Below are 26,503 nucleotides of genomic sequence, written 5' to 3'. Positions count from 1 at the left end.
GGGAATGTCCCAGTGTCTGTGGAATGGTGGGATATGTCCCAGTGACTGTGGAATGGTGGGGAATGTCCCAGTGTCTGTGGAATGGTGGGATATGTCCCAGTGTCTGTGGAATGGTGGGGAATGTCCCAGTGTCTGTGGAATGGTGGGGTATGTCCCAGTGTGTGTGGAATGGTGGGGAATGTCCCAGTGACTGTGGAATGGTGGGGTATGTCCCAGTGTCTGTGGAATGGCGGGGTATGTCCCAGCGTCTGTGGAATGGTGGGATATGTCCCAGTGTCTGTGGAATGGTGGGGTATGTCCCAGTGACTGTGGAATGGTGGGGTATGTCCCAGTGTCTGTGGAATGGCGGGGTATGTCCCAGTGTCTGTGGAATGGCGGGGTATGTCCCAGCGTCTGTGGAATGGTGGGATATGTCCCAGTGTCTGTGGAATGGTGGGGTATGTCCCAGTGACTGTGGAATGGTGGGGTATGTCCCAGTGTCTGTGGAATGGTGGGGTATGTCCCAGTGACTGCGGAATGGCGGGGTATGTCCCAGTGTCTGTGGAATGGCGGGATATGTCCCAGTGTCTGTGGAATGGCGGGATATGTCCCAGCGTCTGTGGAATGGTGGGGTATGTCCCAGGGTCTGTGGAATGGTGGGATATGTCCCAGTGTCTGTGGAATGGTGGGGTATGTCCCAGTGACTGTGGAATGCTGGGGTATGTCCCAGGGTCTGTGGAATGGTGGGGAATGACCCAGTGCCTGTGGAATGGTGGGATATGTCCCAGTGTCTGTGGAATGGTGGGATATGTCCCAGTGACTGTGGAATGGTGGGGTTTGTCCCAGTGTCTGTGGAATGGTGGGATATGTCCCAGTGCCTGTGGAATGGTGGGGAATGTCCCGGTGACTGTGGAATGGTGGGATATGTCCCAGTGTCTGTGGAATGGTGGGATATGTCCCAGTGTCTGTGGAATGGTGGGGTATGTCCCAGTGCCTGTGGAATGGTGGGGAATGTCCCAGTGACTGTGGAATGGTGGGATATGTCCCAGTGTCTGTCGAATGGTGGGATATGTCCCAGTGACTGTGGAATGGTGGGGTATGACCCAGTGTCTGTGGAATGGTGGGGAATGTCCCAGTGTCTGTGGAATGGTGGGATATGTCCCAGTGTCTGTGGAATGGTGGGGTATGTCCCAGTGTCTGTGGAATGGTGGGATATGTCCCAGTGTCTGTGGAATGGTGGGGTATGTCCCAGTGTCTGTGGAATGGTGGGATATGTCCCAGTGACTGTGGAATGGTGGGGAATGTCCCAGTGTCTGTGGAATGGTGGGATATGTCCCAGTGTCTGTGGAATGGTGGGGTATGTCCCAGTGACTGTGGAATGGTGGGATATGTCCCAGTGCCTGTGGAATGGTGGGATATGACCCAGTGCCTGTGGAATGGTGGGATATGACCCAGTGCCTGTGGAATGGTGGGATATGACCCAGTGCCTGTGGAATGGTGGGATATGACCCAGTGCCTGTGGAATGGTGGGATATGACCCAGTGCCTGTGGAATGGTGGGGTATGTCCCAGTGACTGTGGAATGGTGGGGAATGTCCCAGTGCCTGTGGAATGGTGGGGTATGTCCCAGTGTCTGTGGAATGGTGGGGAATGTCCCAGTGTCTGTGGAATGGTGGGGTATGTCCCAGTGCCTGTGGAATGGTGGGGTATGTCCCAGTGCCTGTGGAATGGTGGGGTATGACCCAGTGCCTGTGGAATGGTGGGGTATGTCCCAGTGTCTGTGGAATGGCGGGGTATGTCCCAGTGCCTGTGGAATGGTGGGGTATGATGGTTTTCTCTGGCGTTCTGCCCCACCCCTGCTCTAGGGCCTTGAAGCACAGTTACTCGGAAACGTGGTGAGGAAAGAACGGCCTGAACTTGAGGAACAGAAAGATTCGCTGGTGATGAACATTGCAGCTGGCAAGAAGAAACTCAAAGAACTGGAGGACGAAATTCTCAGGTAAGAGGTTCAGTCTGACCCTGCAATGCCAAAGGTCAAGGAGTTGTTCAGATTGAGTTGCCCCAGGGGATTCTGGTCACTGAATAGTGAGTTACAGCCGGACAATTGGGCTGACTGGGAGGAAGACCAGTTCGAGGCTGGCTCTGCTGACCGAAGGAGGGACCAGTCCATGGGTGATGTCCTTCCCAGGCTAATGCTAGCTCAACAGTAAACTGCTTTGAAGGATAGGATGGGTGATGGTGGTGGTGGTGGTGGTGGTGATGGTGGAGAGTGGGTGTGGGAGGCTGGGGGAAGATGTCCCACTTCTCTCGATCCTGAACCTCGCGTTGTGAGGTGGACACTCTGTCCAGGTGCTGAATGTCATGCTCAGGGTCCTCCTTTCCTGTTCTCTCCAGGCTGTTGAATGAGGCAACGGGCTCACTCCTTGATGATGTGCAACTTGTGAACACACTGCAGACCTCGAAGGTGACTGCCACTGAGGTTGCTGAGCAGATCGAGAGCAGTGAGACCACGGAAGTGAAAATTGACTCCGCTCGAGAGGTTTGTACCCACACACTCCCCAAACTCAACCCGACTCACATCGGAAAGGGCACAGTGAACCGTCACCTTTCTGGGTCTAACGTAAACGTTTTATTGCAAAAGCCTGATTAAGCCCTTAGCAGATGCGTTTCCACGTGAAGTGAGTACAGAATGGTGTGACCCCCCCAGCTGATGGTGGGTACAGACACCTCCCGACTGCCTGTTAAACAAGAAGGCTATCAGTACGAGACATTCCTTGGTCAATCCAAGTGGGAGTTCAGGAGAAACCTCTTTAGCCAGAGAACAGTCAAACTCACCGTCACACCGAATGGTCAAGTTGAATGGTATGAAAACATTGAAGGGTGGGGGAGGTGCTGGATAAACCTACCAACTGTGACAGCGGGGGGCAGGAGGGATATTCTGAAAGGGGATATAAAGAGAGGCTTGACGGAATCTTGACTGAATGATAAATATCAACACAAACACAGTGAGCTGAAAGATATGCCAGATTTGAAAGTACCCCTGTCCTTTTCTCCCTCTCTTCCTTTCTCTCTCAGCCTACCCTTGACACTCAGCTCTGGAGCTAACGTAGTGATGGATGAGGCCTTCAGAAAGCTCTCCCTCGGCTCTCTGTGTGATATGTTGTATCATTAGGACAGCTGGATGGTTTACTCCCTTTGAGGGGAAGGTGTTCCTATCCGAAGTCCAGCTGCTTGGGTTCCACTGTGTGACCGGTGAGACCAGTCTGTTTCTGAAGGGTGCTGCTGTCAATAGGACAGGACGTGACGTGACGTTTTGGGTAAATTATGGATGAAGATTTCCTCTCGACGTCCGCCACACTCTTCAAAGGGGCCACCCTATTTTTGTTTAATTTGGGTTGCAGCACAGGCAGTGATCCTGACTGAGTTTCTCCCAGCACCCAGAGCCAGCATGCCAATTCCTACCTTACGTTTGCAGGGAGTCCTTGGAGCATTTCCTTTTGACCATCACGATAGAATGCCACAGGCTGTCTGTCACTTTCTGACAAGATTTACTTTGAGTGTCAGGCTTTATGGCGAGGTGACCATCTCATCGCGGTTGTGACTGTCTCAGGGGTGGGGGAGATCGAGTGAGCCCTCAGCCTCTGTAGTTTAGATTAGATTACTTACAGTGTGGAAACAGGCCCTTCGGCCCAACAAGTCCACACCGACCCACCGAAGCACAACCCAGCCATACCCCTGCATTTACCCCTTACCTAACACTACAGGCAATTGAGCATGGCCAATTCACCTGACCCGCACATCTTTGGACTGTGGGAGGAAACCGGAGCACCCGGAGGAAACCCACGCAGACAAGGGGAGAACGATCTCCGATCTCCAGCTGCTTCTCAAGGCCACTTGAGCTTCTTGACGTGGTAGAGTCCATGTCTCACGTGAGTAGACTATGCTGATGGGTTTTACAATACAAGACTAAAACAGTAAACCCTGCAAGACTCAGCAGGCCTGGTAGCTGAGAGAGCGAGAGAGAGACTGTTAACTGTGGCTAATGGCCTGCCTGGGATGAGGTATGAGAGGGGAAGGTGGGTGACATGGAAATCCTTCCACAGCAAGGGTCAGTTCCTCCAGGTGAGACTGAGAGGGAAGATTATCAACAGCAGCGGGTTACTGGGGAAGATGGTCAGTCTTTAACTATCGTCTGTATGTGTCTGTTCAAACGCAGGGTTACCGCTCATGTGCTGAGCGAGCCTCCATCCTCTTCTTTGTGTTGAACGATATGGGAAAAATCGACCCCATGTACCAATTTTCACTGGACGCCTACATCGACCTGTTCAACCTGAGCATAGAGAAGAGCAAACGCAGCCCCAAACTGCAGGAGCGCATCACCAACCTCAATGAATATCACACCTATGCTGTCTACAGGTAAGCAATCAGGGTCAGAGTGGGAGACTTCACACACCCACTGTCACTCTTGGTAAAACCCAGTCCATTACATTGACTGGCTGAAAGACATTGCCTGATGAATTTGTGTGCTCAGCACCTGTAAACCTGGTCCAGGACAGGCCAGCCTGGCTGTGGGGCGTTTGTTCATGCCTGTGTTCTGGGGGATGCACTGAAAGCTGGTCCCATTAAGAGTGCCTTGTGACGAGTGGCTCATTATCGACACACTAAAATCTCAATTCCCCCTTGGTCCCAGAAACAATTATCTGTTAACCCAGCCAAAACCTATCAGTCCCAGGTTGTTCCTCTGTCAGGGTCTGTGGGGAGGAGACCTGGTGCTGCAGTGTGCAGGGAGTAGTTGGGTGAGGTTTAATTCTCCATCTCTCCTAGGTATACATGCAGGGGGCTCTTTGAGCGACACAAGCTTCTTTTCAGTTTTCAAATGTGCATCAAGATCCTGGAGGTGGCTGGGAAACTCAACATGGACGAGTACAACTTCTTCCTGCGTGGGGGTGTGGTGAGTGTCTACCAGTGGGTGTGAGGGAGGGAGGTGTGCTATAGCGAAGGTATACCAGGTGGGAAGGGAAAGCACTTTCTGTGTTGTGTGGTTTGACCCAGTGGGGATGCAGTGGGTGTATGGTGTGTCCCAGTGGGAATGCAGTGAGTGTCCCAGTGGGGATGCAGTGGGTGTGCCAGTGAGTGTGTCTCAGTGGGGATACAGTGGGTGTATGGTGTGTCCTAGTGGGAATGCAGTGAGTGTCCCAGTGGGGATGCAGTGGGTGTGCCAGTGAGTGTGTCTCAGTGGGGATACAGTGGGTGTCCCAGTGGGTGTATGGTGTGTCCCAGTGTGGATGCAGTGAGTGTCCCAGTGGGTGTGTCCCAGTGTGGATGCAGTGTGTCCCAGTGGCAGTGTCCCAGTGTGGATACAGTGAGTGTGCCAGTGTGACTGACCCAGTGGGGATGCAGTGAGTGTGTGGTGTGTCCCAATGGGGATGCAGTGAGTGTGCCAGTGGGTGTAGGGTGTGTCCCAGTGGGGATGCAGTGAGTGTGCCAGTAGATGTAGGGTGTGTCCCAGTGGGGATGCAGTGAGTGTGCCAGTGGATGTAGGGTGTGTCCCAGTGGGGATGCAGTGAGTGTGCCAGTGGGTGTAGGGTGTGTCCCAGTGTGGATGCAGTGAGTGTGCCAGTGGGTGTAGGGTGTGTCCCAGTGGGGATGCAGTGAGTGTGCCTGATAACCAGGGAGTGCGATAAATCCGTATGAGTGGCTAGTTTAGGTGTTTTGGAAAGAAGACCAGCTCAGAGTGAAGGTGGGAGTTGTGAAATTCTCATTGAGCGTTGGTCCAGGGTGTGGGGGAGGGGAGGAGTTAGGAGAATGAGTTCAGACTTTAATTCAGGGAGATGTACCGAGGAGGGATGGTGGGTAGGAGGGAAGATTCAAAGCTCCAAGAGGCATGAAAGTGGGAACGTCAGCGGGAAGATTGATCCATGGAGGTTATCTAACATGAACAATTACATAGCAGCTTTAATGCAATAAACATTCCCAAACTGTTACATAGACTTCCCCACAGAATGCAGCAATGAGCCATATAAGGAGATATTAGGACAGGTATCAGAAGTTCGGTATGAAGGAAGACCTTAAACAAGGAGAGATGCACATGGACTGGATGAGCGAGGGAATTCCAGCCCTCAAGAGTGAAGTGATTAAAATGGCCCTTTGCGAGAGGCCAGGCTTGGTGGCAGTGCCAAGACCCTGTATGGTGTTGGATTTGGAGGGGCTCATGGAGATAGGGGGAAAGGAGGGAGCTGAAACTAAATCTGTCATTGTTACCAGTGAGCACGGGAGAGAGAGAGGTGTGAATGTGAATGGTGCAGAGCCAGGGTTAGAGGGCGAGGTTGGAGCCTCTTGTCAGGAGGGACGTCTTCAGCTGTATACACAGCAATGGCGATGGTCTTCAGAGTGCAGGTTGTTGGTAATTGAAAGGTTCCAAAGTTAACTGGAAAAAGTGAGGATTTTGTTTCTTTCGTCCTGCAGGTGTTGGATAGAGAGGAACAGATGGATAATCCCTGTCCTTCCTGGCTTGCTGACGTCAACTGGGACAACATCACAGAGCTCGATAAATTAACAAACTTCCATGGTATTATGAACTCCTTTGAGCAGTATCCCAAAGACTGGCATGCTTGGTACACCAATGCTGAGCCAGAAACAGCTGTGCTGCCAGGTGGGTATCTGTGGTGGGTATCTTCTACTGGGCAGCCTACCTGTTGGCCATGAACGTCAGGAGACTGTGGACTCAATTTCCCGGTGATCATGTATGCAATGGTCAAATGGAATTAACAGCATAGAAACAGGCCATACAACCCAACCAGTCTATACAGGTGTTTATAATCCCCATACCTTTGTTGAACCTCCCTGAACCCCTCCTCGCCTTACCCCAATGACATGTGATTATCTCTGTGTCTCTTCCCTACCTCACCAAACCTGATCAGAGACAATCTGGTGGGCGGCACGGTGGCACAGTGGTTAGCGCTGCTGAATCACAGCGCTAGAGACCTGGGTTCAATTCCCGCCTCAGGCAACTCTCTGTATGGAGTTTGCACGTTCTCCCCGTGTCTGCGTGGGTTTCCTCCGGGTGCTCCGGTTTCCTCCCACAGTCCAAAATTGTGCGGGTCAGGTGAATTGGCCATGGGAAATTGCCCGTAGTGTTAGGTGAAGGGGTAAAATGTATGGGTCTGGGTGTTATATGCTTCGGCGGGTCGGTGTGGACTTGTTGGGCCGAAGGGCCTGTTTCCACACTGTAAGTAATCTAATACATTCTGCACTGACCACCATCCATGCCAAGTCTCAATCTCCATCACACTCCTGGCATCTACCCCACCTCACATTGTGTGTGGGGACTGGAAAGGGTGAGTTACTGGAGCTGCCACAAGGACTTGCTGGTGTTCTGAATTGCCCCTGTCTTGCTCTCTCTCTAGTTGAGTGGGATAATACCTGCAATGAGCTCCAGCGCATGCTGATTGTACGATCCTTAAGGCAGGACCGCATCGCTTTCTGCGTGACCTCGTTCATTGTCAACAACCTTGGCTCCAAGTTTGTGGAACCTCCTGTGCTGGATATGAGATCGGTCAGTGAGAAACAGGGCACCCAATCAGAATTCCAGCAAGCAACCAGTCTTCCGGAATCCTAAACCAGTCCTGTCCCTCCTCACAGGTCATTGATGACTCCACCTCCAGGACCCCGCTGATTTTTGTGCTCTCCCCTGGGGTGGATCCCACTAACTCCCTGCTCCAGCTTGCTGAATACTCTGGTATGGCGAACAGCTTCCTCGCTCTCTCACTGGGTCAGGGTCAAGCCCCCATCGCCACCCGTATGATTACGGAAGGTGTAACGGAAGGTACGTCCAGCTCCTCGGTCATCCTAGTCCCACCTAGCTGTATGATGAAAGGAGGAACACTGTTTGTCTTGTCCCACAGAAAGAGGCCACTCAGCCCATCTCGCCTGCCCTGCTGTTTATCCCTGTTTATCCAGCTTCCCCTTAAGCAGATCTATTCTGTTTGATTCCACCGTTCCCCTGTCTCAACTATTCCCCCTGTCCCTGGTCATCAGTTCCACACACTCAGCAGTCTCTTGGTAGAGAGGTGTCTCCGTTGAATTACTTACGGCTGTAATTTTGGAGTTGCTGACGAGTGGAAACATTCTGGCTGTTTGGGGTTCATGCCCCCTGTCAGAGCCCCCAGCCCGTCCATCAAAGTACCTGAGCTTCTCCCAGAGCCAGCCTAACATCCATTCCATAGGGCTGACAGTCAGTGTCTACAGGAACTTTCTCACACCACTCCCAGGTTTACCTTTCACCATGGTAAAGAGTCAGCCTTTTGTCACTCGTTTGATCAGACGTGCTTGTGGGACTCTGTCCCCAACACACAGTAACGAGCCTGCCCCTCCCATCGATCAGGCAAGCCATGTGCTGCTCCCTCTCCCCTGTCAGAGCATCCAACAGTACCCAAACAGCTCCATACCCAAACAGCTCCATACCCAAACAGTTCCATCCCCAAACAGTTCCATCCCCAAACAGTTCCATACCCAAACAGCTCCATACCCAAACAGTTCCATACCCAAACAGCTCCATACCCAAACAGTTCCGTACCCAAACAGCTCCATACCCAAACAGTTCCGTACCCAAACAGCTCCATACCCAAACAGTTCCATCCCCAAACAGTTCCATCCCCAAACAGTTCCATCCCCAAACAGCTCCATACCCAAACAGCTCCATACCCAAACAGCTCCATACCCAAACAGTTCCGTACCCAAACAGTTCCATCCCCAAACAGTTCCATCCCCAAACAGTTCCATCCCCAAACAGTTCCATCCCCAAACAGTTCCATCCCCAAACAGCTCCATACCCAAACAGCTCCATCCCCAAACAGTTCCATCCCCAAACAGTTCCATACCCAAACAGCTCCATACCCAAACAGCTCCATACCCAAACAGTTCCACACCCAAACAGTTCCATACCCAAACAGTTCCGTACCCAAACAGCTCCATACCCAAACAGCTCCATACCCAAACAGTTCCGTACCCAAACAGTTCCATCCCCAAACAGTTCCATCCCCAAACAGTTCCATCCCCAAACAGTTCCATCCCCAAACAGTTCCATCCCCAAACAGTTCCGTACCCAAACAGCTCCATACCCAAACAGTTCCATTCCCAAACAGCTCCATACCCAAACAGTTCCATACCCAAACAGCTCCATACCCAAACAGCTCCGTACCCAAACAGTTCAATGGCCTTGCTTTCCTTAGTCTGCACAGCAAGCGTTGGTCGAATGATGGATGAGATTGTTTCGGAACGAGCCCGGCCTCTCTCCCGTCTCACCGGGGAAATGAGAGACAGGAGCAAAGTAATACCAGGTGATCTGTTTCCTCTTTGTCTGACTGACAGGTAACTGGGTGTTCCTTGCAAACTGTCACTTGTCGCTGTCATGGATGCCCCAGTTGGATAAGCTGATAGAGCAGCTGCAAGTGCAGGATCCACATCCCAATTTCCGACTCTGGATAAGCTCCAGCCCTCACCCTGACTTTCCTGTCTCCATCCTACAGACCAGCATCAAGATGACGACAGAGCCACCAAAGGTAACTCACAGGGAGCTCACCTGCTTCCAGCTTTCAGGAATTCTGTTCACTCTTCCTGTGGGATGTGGGCATCCCTAGTAAGACTAGTATTTGATCCCCACCCCTAATTGCCCCCTTGAACTGAGGGCTTTGCTAGAGGGCAGTTGATCACATTGCTGTGGGCCTGGATTCTGGTGTAAGACAGACCGAATAACAATGGGCAGACTTTAAAAAGGCATTAGTCAGCCTTACAGGGGTTTACAGCAACTAACCGTGAATCATAGCTCGGGCTGATCAAGTCTGTATCACCTAAACTACCCGAAATCTATACTCTCCCCACTTTCCAGCACATGCCCCTTCAAGTGCTGATCCAAGTTCCTGTCAAAGGTTGTGAGGTTTCCCACCTCAAATCCCCTCCCAGGGGGCACATTCCAGACCCTTCCCCACCCCGCCCTGTGGGTGAAAACAGCTTTCCTCACATCCTCTCTTTCAAGGTAAAACTATCCTGCCTTGGTGTTGTCCCTTCAACCCAGGGGAACGCTGCTTTCTATCCACGCTGTCCATGTCCCTGATCAGCTTATCCATCTCTCCCATGTCCCCCTCGTCAAACTTCTGTGCTCCACACAAACCCCCTGAGCCTGTCCTGCCTCACAGTCACCATGAAACTCGCTGTTTATTCCAGATACTCTTCTCATTGAGTTCACATTCCCGGATGTGAACCCAATCAGGGAGGAATGTACAACTTCCCAGTTGAAAGGTGTTGGAAAACAGGTTCACTTTTATACTTGGACAGGGACAGAGGAGGAGCAAGAGGGTGCAGGGTATAGGGTCAAGGTCAGAGTGGTGCTGGAAAAGCACAGCAGGCCAGGCAGCATCTGAAAAGCAGGAACATCAACGTTTCAGGTAAAAGCCCTTCATCAGAAAGTGCAGGGTATTGGGGTCCAGTGCAAAAGAGATTCGACGTTTTGGGCATAAGCCATTCTTCAGGAATGAGCCCTCCTGAAGAAGGGCTTATGCCCGAAACGTCGATTCTCCTGCTCCTTGGATGCTGCCTGACCTGCTGCGCTTTTCCAGCAACACACTTTCAGCTCTGATCTCCAGCATCTGCAGTCCTCACTTTCTCCTCCAGTGCAAAAGGCACAGGGGTTGGAGGAAGAAGCCAGTCATTAACCTGGCTCGCTGGATTATTTGTCCAAAACATTAATTCACCATTTCTCTCACGGATTCCTTATGCGAAGGTACATCCGAGGAAGAGGAATGCTCCTGGGGTCATGAATATCCCACTGTGCCTGTAACCTGGGTACAATCAGGGGATTTCCAGTTATTCACGGGGCTGTGGGACTATTTACATTTGTACATTGAAAACGACAGCACTCTGAAAAGACCAGTCTGTTCACTTCCTTCCTGACTCACGGCCACCTCTCTCTCCTCCACCCACTCCACCCTCCGTGTCTCTCAGGGCATCAAAGCAAACATGAAGCGCTTGTACAACCTTCTGACCGACCAGCAGTTCAAACGTTGCTCCAAACCCAGGAAGTTTAAGAAGCTGCTGTTCGCCCTGTGTTTCTTCCACAGTGTCCTTCTGGAACGGAAGAAATTCCAACAGCTCGGCTGGAACATTGTCTACGGCTTCAACGACTCAGACTTTGAGGTTGGCATGTTTATGAGGATGAGCGGCTGTTGGCAGGCTGCAGGTCACCTGGGTCACAGAAACCACTCGGTCACCTGTCTGGTTTGTCCCAATATTGTATATTCCACTCTTCAGAAAATTTGTGCTCAACAAATTCAGAAGCAGGCTGCAAAATATACTCGAAAGTTCCATCAAACACTCCCAGGGACAGGGACAGCACGGGGTTAGATACAGAGTAAAGCTCCCTCTACACTGTCCCCCCCATCAAACACTCCCAGGACAGGGACAGCAAGGGGTTAGCTACAGAGTAAAGCTCCCTTTACACTGTGCCCCATCAAACACTCCCAGGGACAGGGACAGCATGGGGTTAGATACAGAGTAAAGCTCCCTCTACACTGTCCCCCCATCAAACACTCCCAGGGACAGGGACAGCACAGGGTGAGATACAGAGTAAAGCTCTCTCTACACTGTCCCCCCATCAAACACTCCCAGGACAGGGACAGTGTGGGTTAGATACAGAGTAAAGCTCCCTCTTCACTGTGCCCCCCATCAAACACTCCCAGGACAGGGACAGCACGGGGTTAGATACAGAGTAAAGCTCCCTCTACACTGTCCCCAGCAAGTTTTTGTTTGTCCAGCCCTGGCCGCCTGGACTTATAGCGTCATAGAGATGTACAGCACGGAAGCAGACCCTTCGGTCCAATCCGTCCATGCCAACCAGATATCCTAACTTGCAGAGCCTGGATAAATGGAACAAGGCCGTTGTGTTAATTCTCGATGTAAATCCTGGTCTCTCCTTGCAGGTCTCAGAAAACCTCCTGAGTATTTACCTGGATGAGTATGATGTAACGCCGTGGGATGCGCTGAAGTATCTGATAGCAGGGGTGAATTATGGAGGCCATGTCACCGATGACTGGGATCGCCGGCTGCTGAGCACATACATCAACGATTACTTCTGTGACAAAGCAGTGACCACCCCTTACTACAAGTAACTTGTCTTTTACTTGCTGAAGTGATCTAACCGCAGGCACATCAGTCAGATAACTACCAGCCCAGGATCCGGGGTTCAGGGTACTCAGGCACATTCCTATCGCTCCACTCACAAGAAATAGCAAATTCCAACAGTCTCTGACACAGAGACAAAATTAATCGGATCTTTCAGGTTGCTGTACCTTGCAAATCTTCCTCAAAGAGTTTTGTTCCAAATCCACTTTCAGGAATATGGGAACAACATATTTTACAGCATGGATCTCTGGGATTTTATCCTCACACAGTGACTGGACGGGGGTCTGTGTCTGTGATTCCCCCACACGGTGATGGGACAGGAGTCTGTCTCTGTGAATTCCCAACACGGTGATGGGACAGGGGTCTGTATCTGTGATTCCCCCACACGGTGACGGGACGGGGGTCTGTGTCTGTGATTCCCCCACACGGTGACAGGACAGGGGTCTGTGTCTGTGATTCCCCCACACGGTGACGGGACGGGGGTCTGTGTCTGTGATTCCCCCACACGGTGACGGGACGGGGGTCTGTGTCTGTGACTCCCCCACATGGTGACGGGACAGGGGTCTGTGTCTGTGATTCCCCCACACGGTGACGGGACAGGGGTCTGTGTCTGTGACTCCCCCACACGGTGACGGGACGGGGGTCTGTGTCTGTGATTCCCCCACAGGGTGATGGGATGGGGGTCTGTGTCTGTGATTCCCCCACACGGTGACGGGACGGGGGTCTGTGTCTGTGATTCCCCCACACGGTGACGGGACAGGGGTCTGTGTCTGTGACTCCCCCACACGGTGACGGGACGGGGGTCTGTGTCTGTGACTCCCCCACACGGTGACGGGACGGGGGTCTGTGTCTGTGATTCCCCCACACGGTGACGGGACGGGGGTCTGTGTCTGTGATTCCCCCACACGGTGACGGGACGGGGGTCTGTGTCTGTGATTCCCCCACACAGTGACGGGACGGGGGTCTGTGTCTGTGATTCCCCCACAGGGTGATGGGATGGGGGTCTGTGTCTGTGATTCCCCCACACGGTGACGGGACGGGGGTCTGTGTCTGTGATTCCCCCACACGGTGACAGGACGGGGGTCTGTGTCCGTGATTCCCCACATGGTGACAGGACGGGGGTCTGTGTCCGCGATTCCCCCACACTGTAATGGGACGGGGGTCTGTGTCCGCGATTCCCCCACACGGTGAATGGACAGGGTCTGTGTCTGTGATTCCCCCACACGGTGATGGGACGAGGGTCTGTCTCTGTGATTCCCCCACACTGTGACAGGACGGGGGTCTGTGTCTGTGATTCCCCCACACGGTGATGGGACGGGGGTCTGTGTCTGTGATTCCCCCACACAGTGACGGGACGGGGGTCTGTGTCTGTGATTCCCCCACACAGTGACGGGACGGGGGTCTGTGTCTGTGATTCCCCCACACGGTGACGGGACGGGGGTCTGTGTCTGTGATTCCCCCACACGGTGACGGGACGGGGGTCTGTGTCTGTGATTCCCCCACACGGTGACGGGACGGGGGTCTGTGTCTGTGATTCCCCCACACTGTAATGGGACAGGTGTTGGTGTGTAGTTTTGTGCAATGAGGTTTTCCTCTTGTTGAGGATGCGAACTTTCCCACTGATTGCCGTACCTGGCTCCCCTAACCTCCCACTATGTCGGGGGTGATTCATTGCAGCCTGGACGGTCTGCACCCATAATATCTTTGTGTCCTTTACTACCTGATGGATATCAGGGTAGCTCGGTTGCCTGGATGTTGAGTATGAGATACACAGTGATACCAACCGTGTGGATTCTTTTCCTGCAGAGACTGGGTTTACTCTAAAGAACTGTCCTCCTCAACCTTCCCACCCTGTCCTGAGGTGTAGTGACCTGCAGGTGAAACCACCACCAGACGCCTCTCTCTCTCTCTCTCTCCCCCTAATGACAGAGCAGCCCTATGGTCCAGTCGGACTGCGGTGGCTTTTGACCTGTTTGGGATGTCATTCCACTGAAAAGTGTTTTTGGTGTGTAAGGAATTGATATTTATGATCCCTGACCGAGTTAAACCATTAAAACTGCCTTCATTCTTCAGCCATCTATGTTTTCCTCCAACCCCCACCCACGTACCCTCCTGTCCTGCACAGACAGGGTTTTTAAAAGCCCAACGTTTGCTTTTTATTCAGGCTTTCCATCCTGGATAACTACTACATCCCGAAAGACGGAGACCTGGAATCATACCGAGAGTACATCAACATGTTGCCTCCCATGGAACACCCTGAGGCCTTTGGGCAGCATCCGAACGCGGACGTGGCCAGTGAGATCACCGAGGCCCGCAGGCTCTTCGAGACGCTGCTGTCCCTCCAGCCGCAGGTCACCACTGCTGTGGGCAAGGGCATGTCCAGGGAAGAAAAGGTAAACCCCCACCCACTGGCCGAGAGGAATACCTGCTTCCTGCGAGTCCCATACCCCCGTGAAACCACACGCTTCGTGATCACCCTGAGTCCACCAGCCCCACTGCCCAAACTCGACAAGGCCCTGTGTTCCCATCACTGCCGGAAAGGAGTAGGGGGTAGAGAGAGCTCAGCAGACAGAAAGCTCAGAGAAAGCCACAGGAGACAGGGAGCTGGGGGTGGCGGGGGGGGGGGGGGGGGGGGGGGGGAAGGGTGGGGGGGAGAGAGGGAGGAAGAGGGCAGGAGCAGAGAGAGGGAGGGGGCAGGGGGCAGGGGAGGTGGAGTGAGGGAGGGGTAGGGGGCAGGGGGGGAGAGAGAGAGGGGAGAGGCAGGGGGAGGGAGGGAGGGAGAGGGGCAGGGGGAGAGAGATCGGGGGAGGGGCAGAGAAGAGGGGTCAGGGGGAGAGGGGATGAGGGGGCAGGGGGACAGAGGGGGAGGAGGAGAGAGGGGAGGGGAGTAGGGGAGAGGGGGAGGGGGCAGGAGAGAAAGGGGGAGGGGGAGAGAGGGGAGGGGAGGGGAGCAGGGGAGACAGAGGAGGGGGAGAGAGGGGAGGGGAGCAGGGGAAAGAGAGGGAGGGGGAATGAGTGAGAGAAGGGAGGGGGGCAGTGAGAGGAGGAGGGGGCAGTGAGGGGGGAGGGGAGGACTCTGAGTCATTATTGCGGGGGAATTGAAGAAACGGAATCCGTGATCTCTCCCTGCAGCAGCTGCGGGTTTTTGTGAAGGCAGCACCATGTACAGTGGGTGCTGATTGACGGAGAGCGGTGCATTGGAGTGGGCAAAGCCAGCCGTCAGGAGGGTGGTCCCTGGGCTGGAGGGCTTTCTCGGTCACGAGAGACTATTCTGGGGATATTCTGAGGTACAGCAGATTGTGATGAGGTTTGACTGGATCAGTGAGCCCCCCCTCAGCTCTGGATCCTGGAACACAGAGGCAAGCGCTCAGGATAACGGGACCAATTTGGTCAAACTAGGGGAGGAAGGTGGGGAATCTGGGTCAGATTGCCTGCTGTGGTCCACGCAGTAACCTCACCGTCTGTTCACATGGCAGGTCCTCGAACTGTCAGCTGATGTGCTCCAGAGGACCCCAGAGGACCTTGACTATGAGGGGACCCAGCTGATGTTGCAGGAAGACCCTTCCCCACTGAATGTGGTGCTTTTACAGGAGATCCAACGTTACAACATTCTCCTCAATGTCATCAGGTCGGATTAACGCTGGAGGGATTGTTTATTATCTCACCGCCTTAACCCCACCCCCCCCCACCCACCGCACTCTCCCCCCACCCCCACCCCACCCACTGCACTCTCCTCCCCCACCCCCACCCACCCAACTCTCCTCCCCACCCCCACCCCACCCACTGCACTCTCCTCCCCCACCCCCACCCACCCAACTCTCCTCCCCACCCCCACCCCACCCACTGCACTCTCCTCCCCCCACCCCCACCCACCCCACTGCACTCTCCCCCCACCCCCACCCACCCAACTCTCCTCCCCACCCCCACCCCACCCACTGCACTCTCCTCCCCTACCCCCACCCACCCACCGCACTCTCCTCTCCCCTACCCCACTCCACCCCATCCCACCCATCCCACTCTCCTCCCCCCTCAACACGGGGGTTGATACAGAGTAAAGCTCCCTCTACACTCCCCCCTCAACCCCCACTCTCCTCTCCCCCTCCTCATCCCACCCCACCCCACCCCACTCTCCTCTCCCCCACCCCACTCTCCTCTCTCTCCCCCACCCCACTCTCCTCTCCCCCACCCCACTGTCCTCTCCCCCACCCCACTCTCCTCTCCCCCACCCCACTGTCCTCTCCCCCACCCCACTCTCCTCTCCCCCACCCCACTGTCCTCTCCCCCACCCCACTCTCCTCTCCCCCACCCCAATCTCCTCTCCCCCACCCCACTGTCCTCTCCCCCACCCCACTCTCCTCTTCCCCAACCCACTCTCCTCTCCCCCACCCCACTCTCCTCTCCCCCACCCCACTCTCCTCTCCCCCTCCTCATCCCACCCCACCCCACCCCACTCTCCTCTCCCCCACCCCAATCTCCTCTCCCCCACCCCACTGTCCTCTCCCCCACCCCACTCTCCTCTCCCCCACCCCAATCTCCTCTCCCCCACCCCACTGTCCTCTCCCCCACCCCACTCTCCTCTCCCCCACCCCACTCTCCTCTCCCCCACCACATCCCACCCCACCCTCCCTCACCGTTGCTATCTTCCAAAAGCTGCCTGGGGGGGTAGCAGCAGCTATTGGATAGTTCCAGAGCGACCCCAGTGGCAGCATTCCTAACATCAAACACTCCCAGGGACAGGGACAGCATGGGGTTAGATACAGAGTAAAGCTTCCTCTACACTGTCCCCCATCAAACACTCCCAGGGACAGGGACAGCACGGGGTTAGATACAGAGTAAAGCTTCCTCTACACTGTCCCCCATCAAACACTCCCAGGGACAGGGACAGCACGGGGTTAGATACAGAGTAAAGCTCCCTCTACACTGTCCCCCATCAAACACTCCCAGGGACAGCACGGGGTTAGATACAGAGTAAAGCTCCCCCTACACTTCTACCCCCCCCATCAAACACTCCCAGGGTCGGGATAACAAATGATTTGTTCTGGGGTAAAGCCCGTGTCAGGTATTAAGTTCAGAGTGTGCTCATTCGGCAGCAGTTGGGGAATAATTCCAGTTGATGACAGAGCTGTTTCTGTCAGCCGTGCCATCTACTGTGCTGCTGCAATCCCATCAGCACGGTGGGGGTTACTGACTTAGCCAACTTGCAGGATTCAAATGGGGTAAGGATTTTCACTGCTGCTGACAAAATGTTCAACTTTTCCCCTTTGCTTCCCTCCTACGGGGATTGCCTTGCAGTTTGGGTGTTGTTCCTGATACTGGCTGCCTTCCTGGTCCTGAGGCAACCTTTTGCCCTGTTCAAGTGTATGGAGTACACTCCCAGCCTGGCCAAACACGCCCCCAGTGCTGCTTTGACCAAGGTCAGATTCCTCAGCCATTTGCCGAGCTCTGTCGCTGTCCCACTGTGGTCTCTCGGGTATGTGACTTTGTGCTTGTATTGTAACAGACCTGTTGTGTTACCATCTTTCCCAAGGACATCCCTGACTGAACTAAAGATGGCAATCCAAGGCCTAGTCGTCATGTCCACTGACCTGGAGGAAATATTCAGCTGTATCCATGATGCTCATGTTCCCCCTTTATGGGAAATGGTAAGGGAGACAGGAGAACTGTAAATTGCCAAACCTGACCACAGCCTCAAAGGTACTGATTATCCTCCCACCCAGAGGACAGTGTGTCCATTCCCTCTCCATGGTCCTGACTGGGGTGCCATTGCCCTGCCCATCACTACTGTCCCTTCATCCAGGTGGCCTGCTATTTCCCTGGAGTGTGAGGATGAACATCCTGCAGGACTGAGGAGGGTGTAGTACAGGCTGAACTCCCTTCCCCCTTTGCCCTGTGAACCCAAGGGGCATGTTTGCCAGCAAGAGGCAGAGGCGCTGGTTCTGTTTACCTGCACCCATCAGACTCCAAACTTTCCTGAACTCAGCAAGTTGTGTGTAACTGAGCCAGCTGAGTGTACAAACCAGGCCTTCAGCCCCATTCAGGCAGCACTGCAGCAGCAACAGCACGATGCCATCCACCGCCTCCAACCTCATAGTCCCACAACCCCGCACCGCCTGTTTCTACCTACTACCCAAAATCCACAAACCTGCCTGCCCGGCCGACCCATTGTCTCAGCCTGCTCCTGCCCCGCCGAACTCATCTCCGCGTACCTCGACACGGTTCTGTCCCCCTTAGTCCAAGAACTCCCCACCTACGTTCAGGACACCACCCACACCCTCCACCTCCTCCAGGATTTTCACTTCCCCGGTCCCCAACGCCTTATCTTCACGATGGACATCCAGTCCCTGTACACCTCCATCCCCCATCACGAAGGACTCAAAGCCCTCCGCTTCTTCCTTTCCCGCCGCACCACCCAGTACCCTTCCACTGACACCCTCCTTCGACTGACTGAACTGGTCCTCACCCTGAATAACTTCTCTTTCCAATCCTCCCACTTCCTCCAAACCAAAGGAGTTGCCATGGGCACCCGCATGGGCCCCAGCCTCTTCGTAGGATATGCAGCTACACTGGCACCACCCCCCACCTCTTCCTCCACTACATCGATGACTGTATCGGCGCTGCCTCGTGCTCCCATGAGGAGGTTGAACAGTTCATCCACTTTACTAACACCTTCCATCCCGACCTCAAATTCACCTGGACTGTCTCAGACTCCTCCCTCCCCTTCCTAGACCTTTCCATTTCTATCTCGGGCGACCGAATCAACACGGACATTTACTATAAACTGACCGATTCCCACAGCTATATGGACTACACCTCCTCCCACCCTGTCCCCTGTAAAAACGCCATCCCTTTTTCCCAATTCCTTCGTCTCCGCCGCTTCTGTTCCCAGGAGGACCAGTTCCAACACCGCACAGCCCAGATGGCCTCCTTCTTCAAGGACCGCAGATTCCCCCCAGACATGATCGACGATGCCCTCCACCACATCTCCTCCACTTCCCGCTCCTCCGCCCTTGAGCCCCGCCCCTCCAACCGCCACCAAGACAGAACCCCACTGGTTCTCACCTACCACCCCACCAACCTCCGTATACAGCTTATCATCCGCCGTCATTTCCGCCACCTCCAAACGGACCCCACCACCAGGGATATATTTCCCTCCCCTCCCTATCAGCGTTCCGCAAAGACCACTCCCTCCGTGACTCCCTCGTCAGGTCCACACGCTCCACCAACCCAACCTCCACTCCCGGCACCTTCCCCTGCAACCGCAAGAAATGCAAAACTTGCACCCACACCTCCTCCCTTACCTCTCTCCAAGGCCCCAAGGGATCCTTCCATTTCCGCCACAAATTCACCTGTACCTCCACACACATCATTTACTGCACCCGCTGCACCCGATGTGGCCTCCTCTACATTGGGGAGATGGGCCGCCTACTTGCGGAAAGTTTCAGAGAACACCTCAGGGACGCCCGGACCAACCAACCCAACCACCCCGTGGCTCAACACTTTAACTCTCCCTCCCACTCCACCGAGGACATGCAGGTCCTTGGACTCCTCCATCACCAGACCATAACAACACGACAGTTGGAGGAGGAGCGCCTCATCTTCCGCCTGGGAACCCTCCAACCACAAGGGATGAACTCAGATTTCTCCAGTTTCCTCATTTCCCCTCCCCCCACCTTGTCTCAGTCGGTTCCCTCAACTCAGCACCGCCCTCCTAATCTGCAATCCTCTTCCTGACCTCTCCGCCCCCACCCCACTCCGGCCTATCACCCTCACCTTGACCTCCTTCCACCTATCACATCTCCAACGCCCCTCCCCAAGTCCCTCCTCCCTACCTTTTATCTTAGCCCGCTGGACACACTCTCCTCATTCCTGAAGAAGGGCTTATGCCCGAAACGTCGATTCTCCTGCTCCTTGGATGCTCCTTTTCCAGCAACACATTTTCAGCTCTGATCTCCAGCATCTGCAGCCCTCACTTTGTCCTAGGATGGTGAGGAAGGACTGCACTGAGCTTCCAGACATGGAGAGGGTAAAGGACAGAGGAGGATCTAAACCCAGATTTGGGGCTGTTCAGCTCTGAGCTGATGTGTCACAATGAAATACTGAGTATAACTTGGTGGGACTGCTTTTCATCCATTCAGGGTGCTGGGCATCATTGGCTGGACAGCATTTATCACCCTGTCCCTAGTTGCCCCCCCTTGAGAAGGTGGGGGTTGAGCTGCCTTCTTGACCCGCTGCAGTCCATGTGCTGGAGGGTAGACCCACAATGTCCCTGAGGGAGGGAATCCCAGGATTCTGACCCAGCCACACTGAGGGAACGGTGATATATTTCCAAGTCGGGATGGGGAGGGGCTCGGAGGGGAACGTGCAGGGGGTGGGGTTCCCATGTACCTGCCCCCCCTTGTCCTTCTGGATGGAAGGGGCCGTGGGTTTGGAAGGTGCTGCCTGAGGGTCTTTGGTGAGTTTCTGCAGGACATCTTGTAGCTGGTACACACTGCTGTTACTGAGGGGGGGGTGGGTAAGGGAGGGAGGGGATGGTACACACTGCTGTTACTGAGGGGGGGGTGGGTAAGGGAGGGAGGGGATGGTACACACTGCTGTTACTGAGGGGGGGTGGGTAAGGGAGGGAGGGGATGGTACACACTGCTGTTACTGAGGGAGGGTGGGTAAGGAAGGGAGGGGATGGTACACACTGCTGTTACTGAGGGGGGGGTGGGTGAGGGAGGGAGGGGATGGTACACACTGCTGTTACTGAGGGGGGGGTGGGTAAGGGAGGGAGGGGATGGTACACACTGCTGTTACTGAGGGGGGGTGGGTAAGGGAGGGAGGGTGTGGTACACACTGCTGTTACTGAGGGGGGGGTGGGTAAGGGAGGGAGGGTGTGGTACGCACTGCTGTTACTGAGGGGGGGGTGGGTAAGGGAGGGAGGGGATGGTACACACTGCTGTTACTGAGGGGGGGTGGGTAAGGGAGGGAGGGGATGGTACACACTGCTGTTACTGAGGGGGGGGTGGGTAAGGGAGGGAGGGGATGGTACACACTGCTGTTACTGAGGGGGGGTGGGTAAGGGAGGGAGAGGATGGTACACACTGCTGTTACTGAGGGGGGGTGTGGTGGATGGTTGTGGATGTGGGGCCAATCATAGCAGCTGCTGTGTGGGCAGAATGAATCAATCTGATCAGTCAGCATACTCAGCACCATACAGTTTCCCATGTTTTAGGCTTGTTCCTCAGTCTTGCCATCCATTTCCTTCAGGCCTACCCCTCAATGAAGCAACTTGGAGCCTGGACGCGTGACCTGGTGCACAGGGTAGAGCAGCTGGCCAAATGGGCTGAGACGACGCACCCACCTATCATCTTCTGGATTTCTGGTTTCACCTTCCCCACGGGATTCCTCACTGCAGTGTTACAGCTGGCAGCTCGCAAGAACACGGTAAGCATATCCTGCACTAGCTGTCAGAGACTGAGGGCTGACCTTACACAGGCTTAGCAAGTCATCAGGAGCAGTGATAGGGTTAATAGGCAAGGTCTTTTCCCCAGGCTAGGGGAGTCCAGAACTCAAGGGCATCGCTTTAGGGGGAGAGGGGAAAGATATAAAAGAAACCTAAGGGCTGGTACAATTACGGCAATTAAAAGGTATCTGGATGGTTATATGGATAGGAAGGGTTTAGAGAGATATGGGTTTAGAGAGATATGGGTTTAGAGGGATATGGGTTTAGAGAGATATGGGTTTAGAGGGATATGGGTTTAGAGAGATATGGGTTTAGAGGGATATGGGTTTAGAGAGATATGGGTTTAGAGGGATATGGGTTTAGAGGGATATGGGTTTAGAGGGATATGGGTTTAGAGAGATATGGGTTTAGAGAGATATGGGTTTAGAGGGATATGGGTTTAGAGGGATATGGGTTTAGAGAGATATGGGTTTAGAGGGATATGGGTTTAGAGGGATATGGGTTTAGAGGGATATGGGTTTAGAGGGATATGGGTTTAGAGAGATATGGGTTTAGAGGGATATGGGTTTAGAGGGATATGGGTTGAGAGGGATATGGGTTGAGAGGGATATGGGTTTAGAGAGATATGGGTTTAGAGAGATATGGGTTTAGAGAGATATGGGTTTAGAGGGATATGGGTTTAGAGAGATATGGGTTTAGAGAGATATGGGTTTAGAGGGATATGGGTTTAGAGGGATATGGGTTTAGAGAGATATGGGTTTAGAGGGATATGGGTTTAGAGGGATATGGGTTGAGAGGGATATGGGTTGAGAGGGATATGGTCCAAATTGTGGCAAACGGGACTAGATTGCTTTCAGATATCTGGTTGGTTTGGACGAGTTGGTCCAAAGGATGTCTCTCTGTGCTGTCCATCGCTCCGACTGTATCTGGGTCAATATTTCCTGAGCCTATCGCTGTCTACACTTCAGAATGTTTGATAATCTCCTGGCTATAAGTCACCAAGGTCTAGGTAACAGTGAACAGAGGTGGAACCCCCCAGGGTTGGCAGTGCTGGCTGGGAGGGGAAGGGCTCATGGGGATGCGGTTCTTTAGTCAGGAGGGGAAGTTGGGATGATCTCAACACAACAGAGATGTTGGGAATCACAGGGTCAATAATCAAAGGGGCACAGACCAAGACAAAACCAGCAAAAGAACACAGTGGAGGTGAGGATTGTTTGTGCTGTAAGACTCTATAATTTATTAAATTTATCAGCAATTCAATTGAACAATGAGAAAAATAATTATTTTCACCTCTTCCTTCCCCACAAGATATCAGTGGACTCACTGTCCTGGGAATTTATCGTTTCTGTGGTAGATGATAATAACCTGCTGGAACCACCCAAGGTACAGGAAAGACTAACTTCACACAATACCACCTGGTCCGAGCTCCCTGTACAATCCCGAAACAGTTTATAGCAACATAACAAATACCGGACACTGCAGGGTCCCACAGGCACCAAGGGGGGCACATCATTTGTCATCTGTATCTGACGGTTTTGGCTGGGGCACAGATAGTGATCTGAGCAGGATCACCATAACTCAGACAGGTACCAAGGCCACAGACAGTACGTACCTTAGTATAACACCTCAGCTGAAACAATTCATCACCGACAATGCAATGTTCCCTCAGCACTGACCCTCCAACAGTGCGGCACTCCCTCAGCTCTGACCCTCCGACAGCGCCCACTCCCTCAGCACTGACCCTCCGACAGTGCGGCGCTCCCTCAGCACTGACCCTCCGACAGTGCCCACTCCCTCAGCACTGACCCTCCGACAGTACTCACTCCCTCAGCACTGACCCTCCGACAGTGCGGCACTCCCTCAGCACTGACCCTCTGACAGTGCGGTGTTCCCTCAGCACTGACCCTCCAACAGTGCGGCACGCCCTCAGCTCTGACCCTCCGACAGTGCTCACTCCCTCAGCACTGACCCTCCGACAGTGCCCACTCCCTCAGCACTGACCCTCCAACAGTGCGGCACTCCCTCAGCACTGACCCTCCGACAGTGCGGCGCTCCCTCAGCACTGACCCTCCAACAGTGCGGCACTCCCTCAGCTCTGACCATCCGACAGTGCCCACTCACTCAGCACTGACCCTCCGACAGTGTGGCGCTCCCTCAGCTCTGACCCTCCGACAGTGACTACTCCCTCAGCACTGACCCTCTGACAGTGCGGCACTCCCTCAGCACTGACCCTCTGACAGTGCGGTGTTCCCTCAGCACTGACCCTCCAACCGTGCGGCACGCCCTCAGCTCTGACCCTCTGACAGTGCTCACTCCCTCAGCACTGACCCTCCGTCACTGGCCACTCCCTCAGCGCTGACCTTCCAACAATGCAGCACTCCCTCAGCACTGACCCACCGACAGTGCCCACTCTTTCAGCACTGACCCTCCGACAGTGCCTGCTTCCTCAGTACTGACCCTCTGACAGTGTGGCACTCCCTCAGCGCTGACCGTCCTACAGTGTGCCACTCCCTCAGCGCTGACCCTCCGACAGTGCCCACTCCCTCAGCACTGACCCTCCGACAGTGCCCACTCCCTCAGCACTGACCCTCCGACAGTGCCTGCGCCCTCAGCACTGACCCTCCGACAGTGCAGCGCTCCCTCAGCACTGACCCTCCGACAGTGCCCGCTCCCTCAGCACTGACCCTCCGACAGTGCCCGCTCCCTCAGCACTGACCCTCTGACAGTGCCCTCTCCCTCAGCACTGACCCTCCGACAGTGCCCTCTCCCTCAGCACTGACCCTCCGACAGTGCCCACTCCCTCAGCACTGACCCTCCGACAGTGCCCACTCCCTCAGCACTGACCCTCCGACAGTGCCCTCTCCCTCAGCACTGATCCTCTGACAGTGCGGCGCTCCCTCAGTACTGACCCTCCGACAGTGCCCACTCCCTCAGCACTGACCCTCTGACAGTGCCCTCTCCCTCAGCGCTGACCGTCCTACAGTGTGCCACTCCCTCAGCGCTGACCCTCCGACAGTGACCACTCCCTCAGCACTGACCCTCCGACAGTGCCCACTCCCTCAGCACTGACCCTCCAACAGTGCCCACTCCCTCAGCACTGACCCTCTGACAGTGCCCTCTCCCTCAGCACTGATCCTCTGACAGTGCGGCGCTCCCTCAGTACTGACCTTCCGACAGTGCCCACTTCCTCAGCACTGACCCTCTGACAGTGCCCTCTCCCTCAGCACTGACCCTCCGACAGTGCCCACTCCCTCAGCACTGACCCTCCGACAGTGCCCTCTCCCTCAGCACTGTTCCTCTGACAGTGCGGCGCTCCCTCAGTACTGACCCTCCGACAGTGCCCACTCCCTCAGCACTGACCCTCCGACAGTGCCCTCTCCCTCAGCACTGACCCTCTGACAGTGCGGTGTTCCCTCAGCACTGACCCTCCAACAGTGCGGCACGCCCTCAGCTCTGACCCTCCGACAGTGCTCACTCCCTCAGCACTGACCCTCCGACAGTGCCCACTCCCTCAGCACTGACCCTCCAACAGTGCGGCACTCCCTCAGCACTGACCCTCCGACAGTGCGGCGCTCCCTCAGCACTGACCCTCCAACAGTGCGGCACTCCCTCAGCTCTGACCATCCGACAGTGCCCACTCCCTCAGCACTGACCCTCCGACAGTGTGGCGCTCCCTCAGCACTGACCCTCCGACAGTGCGGCGCTCCCTCAGCACTGACCCTCCGACAGTGCGGTGTTCCCTCAGCACTGACCCTCCAACAGTGCGGCACGCCCTCAGCTCTGACCCTCCGACAGTGCTTACTCCCTCAGCACTGACCCTCCGACAGTGCAGCACGCCCTCAGCTCTGACCCTCCGACAGTGACTACTCCCTCAGCACTGACCCTCTGACAGTGCGGCACTCCCTCAGCACTGACCCTCTGACAGTGCGGTGTTCCCTCAGCACTGACCCTCCAACCGTGCGGCACGCCCTCAGCTCTGACCCTCTGACAGTGCTCACTCCCTCAGCACTGACCCTCCGTCATGGGCCACTCCCTCAGCGCTGACCTTCCAACAATGCAGCACTCCCTCAGCACTGACCCACCGACAGTGCCCACTCTTTCAGCACTGACCCTCCGACAGTGCCTGCTTCCTCAGTACTGACCCTCTGACAGTGTGGCACTCCCTCAGCGCTGACCGTCCTACAGTGTGCCACTCCCTCAGCGCTGACCCTCCGACAGTGCCCACTCCCTCAGCACTGACCCTCCGACAGTGCCCACTCCCTCAGCACTGACCCTCCGACAGTGCCTGCGCCCTCAGCACTGACCCTCCGACAGTGCAGCGCTCCCTCAGCACTGACCCTCCGACTGTGCATGCTCCCTCAGCACTGACCCTCCGACAGTGCCTGCTCCCTCAGCACTGACCCTCTGACAGTGCCCGCTCCCTCAGCACTGACCCTCTGACAGTGCCCTCTCCCTCAGCACTGACCCTCTGACAGTGCCCTCTCCCTCAGCACTGACCCTCTGACAGTGCCCTCTCCCTCAGCACTGACCCTCCGACAGTGCCCACTCCCTCAGCACTGACCCTCCGACAGTGCCCACTCCCTCAGCACTGACCCTCCGACAGTGCCCTCTCCCTCAGCACTGATCCTCTGACAGTGCGGCGCTCCCTCAGTACTGACCCTCCGACAGTGCCCACTCCCTCAGCACTGACCCTCTGACAGTGCCCTCTCCCTCAGCGCTGACCGTCCTACAGTGTGCCACTCCCTCAGCGCTGACCCTCCGACAGTGACCACTCCCTCAGCACTGACCCTCCGACAGTGCCCACTCCCTCAGCACTGACCCTCCAACAGTGCCCACTCCCTCAGCACTGACCCTCTGACAGTGCCCTCTCCCTCAGCACTGATCCTCTGACAGTGCGGCGCTCCCT

At 55.0% G+C, this 26,503-nt stretch overlaps 1 protein-coding gene across 1 annotated transcript in view; it reads left to right on the top strand.

Moving 5' to 3' along the window:
- dnah2 (dynein, axonemal, heavy chain 2) overlaps positions 1-26,503 on the top strand; it is a 288,980-nt gene that overhangs the window by 260,203 nt on the left and 2,274 nt on the right. The window contains exons 69-83 of the mRNA XM_060854787.1: positions 1,844-1,977; positions 2,373-2,517; positions 4,195-4,394; positions 4,803-4,929; positions 6,444-6,630; positions 7,385-7,533; positions 7,620-7,803; positions 9,348-9,538; positions 10,977-11,168; positions 11,951-12,135; positions 14,317-14,545; positions 15,629-15,780; positions 17,680-17,794; positions 21,402-21,578; positions 22,906-22,980. Of these exons, the coding sequence (XP_060710770.1) occupies positions 1,844-1,977; positions 2,373-2,517; positions 4,195-4,394; positions 4,803-4,929; positions 6,444-6,630; positions 7,385-7,533; positions 7,620-7,803; positions 9,348-9,538; positions 10,977-11,168; positions 11,951-12,135; positions 14,317-14,545; positions 15,629-15,780; positions 17,680-17,794; positions 21,402-21,578; positions 22,906-22,980 (2,442 nt within the window). The remainder of the gene's footprint in view (positions 1-1,843; positions 1,978-2,372; positions 2,518-4,194; positions 4,395-4,802; positions 4,930-6,443; positions 6,631-7,384; positions 7,534-7,619; positions 7,804-9,347; positions 9,539-10,976; positions 11,169-11,950; positions 12,136-14,316; positions 14,546-15,628; positions 15,781-17,679; positions 17,795-21,401; positions 21,579-22,905; positions 22,981-26,503) is intronic.

Source organism: Hemiscyllium ocellatum, chromosome 44, assembly GCF_020745735.1.
Source record: "Hemiscyllium ocellatum isolate sHemOce1 chromosome 44, sHemOce1.pat.X.cur, whole genome shotgun sequence".
In the NCBI taxonomy this organism is placed as follows: Eukaryota; Metazoa; Chordata; class Chondrichthyes; order Orectolobiformes; family Hemiscylliidae; genus Hemiscyllium; species Hemiscyllium ocellatum.
The sequence above is the reverse complement of the archived record's forward strand: the minus strand, read 5'-3'. Positions and strand labels throughout refer to the sequence as shown.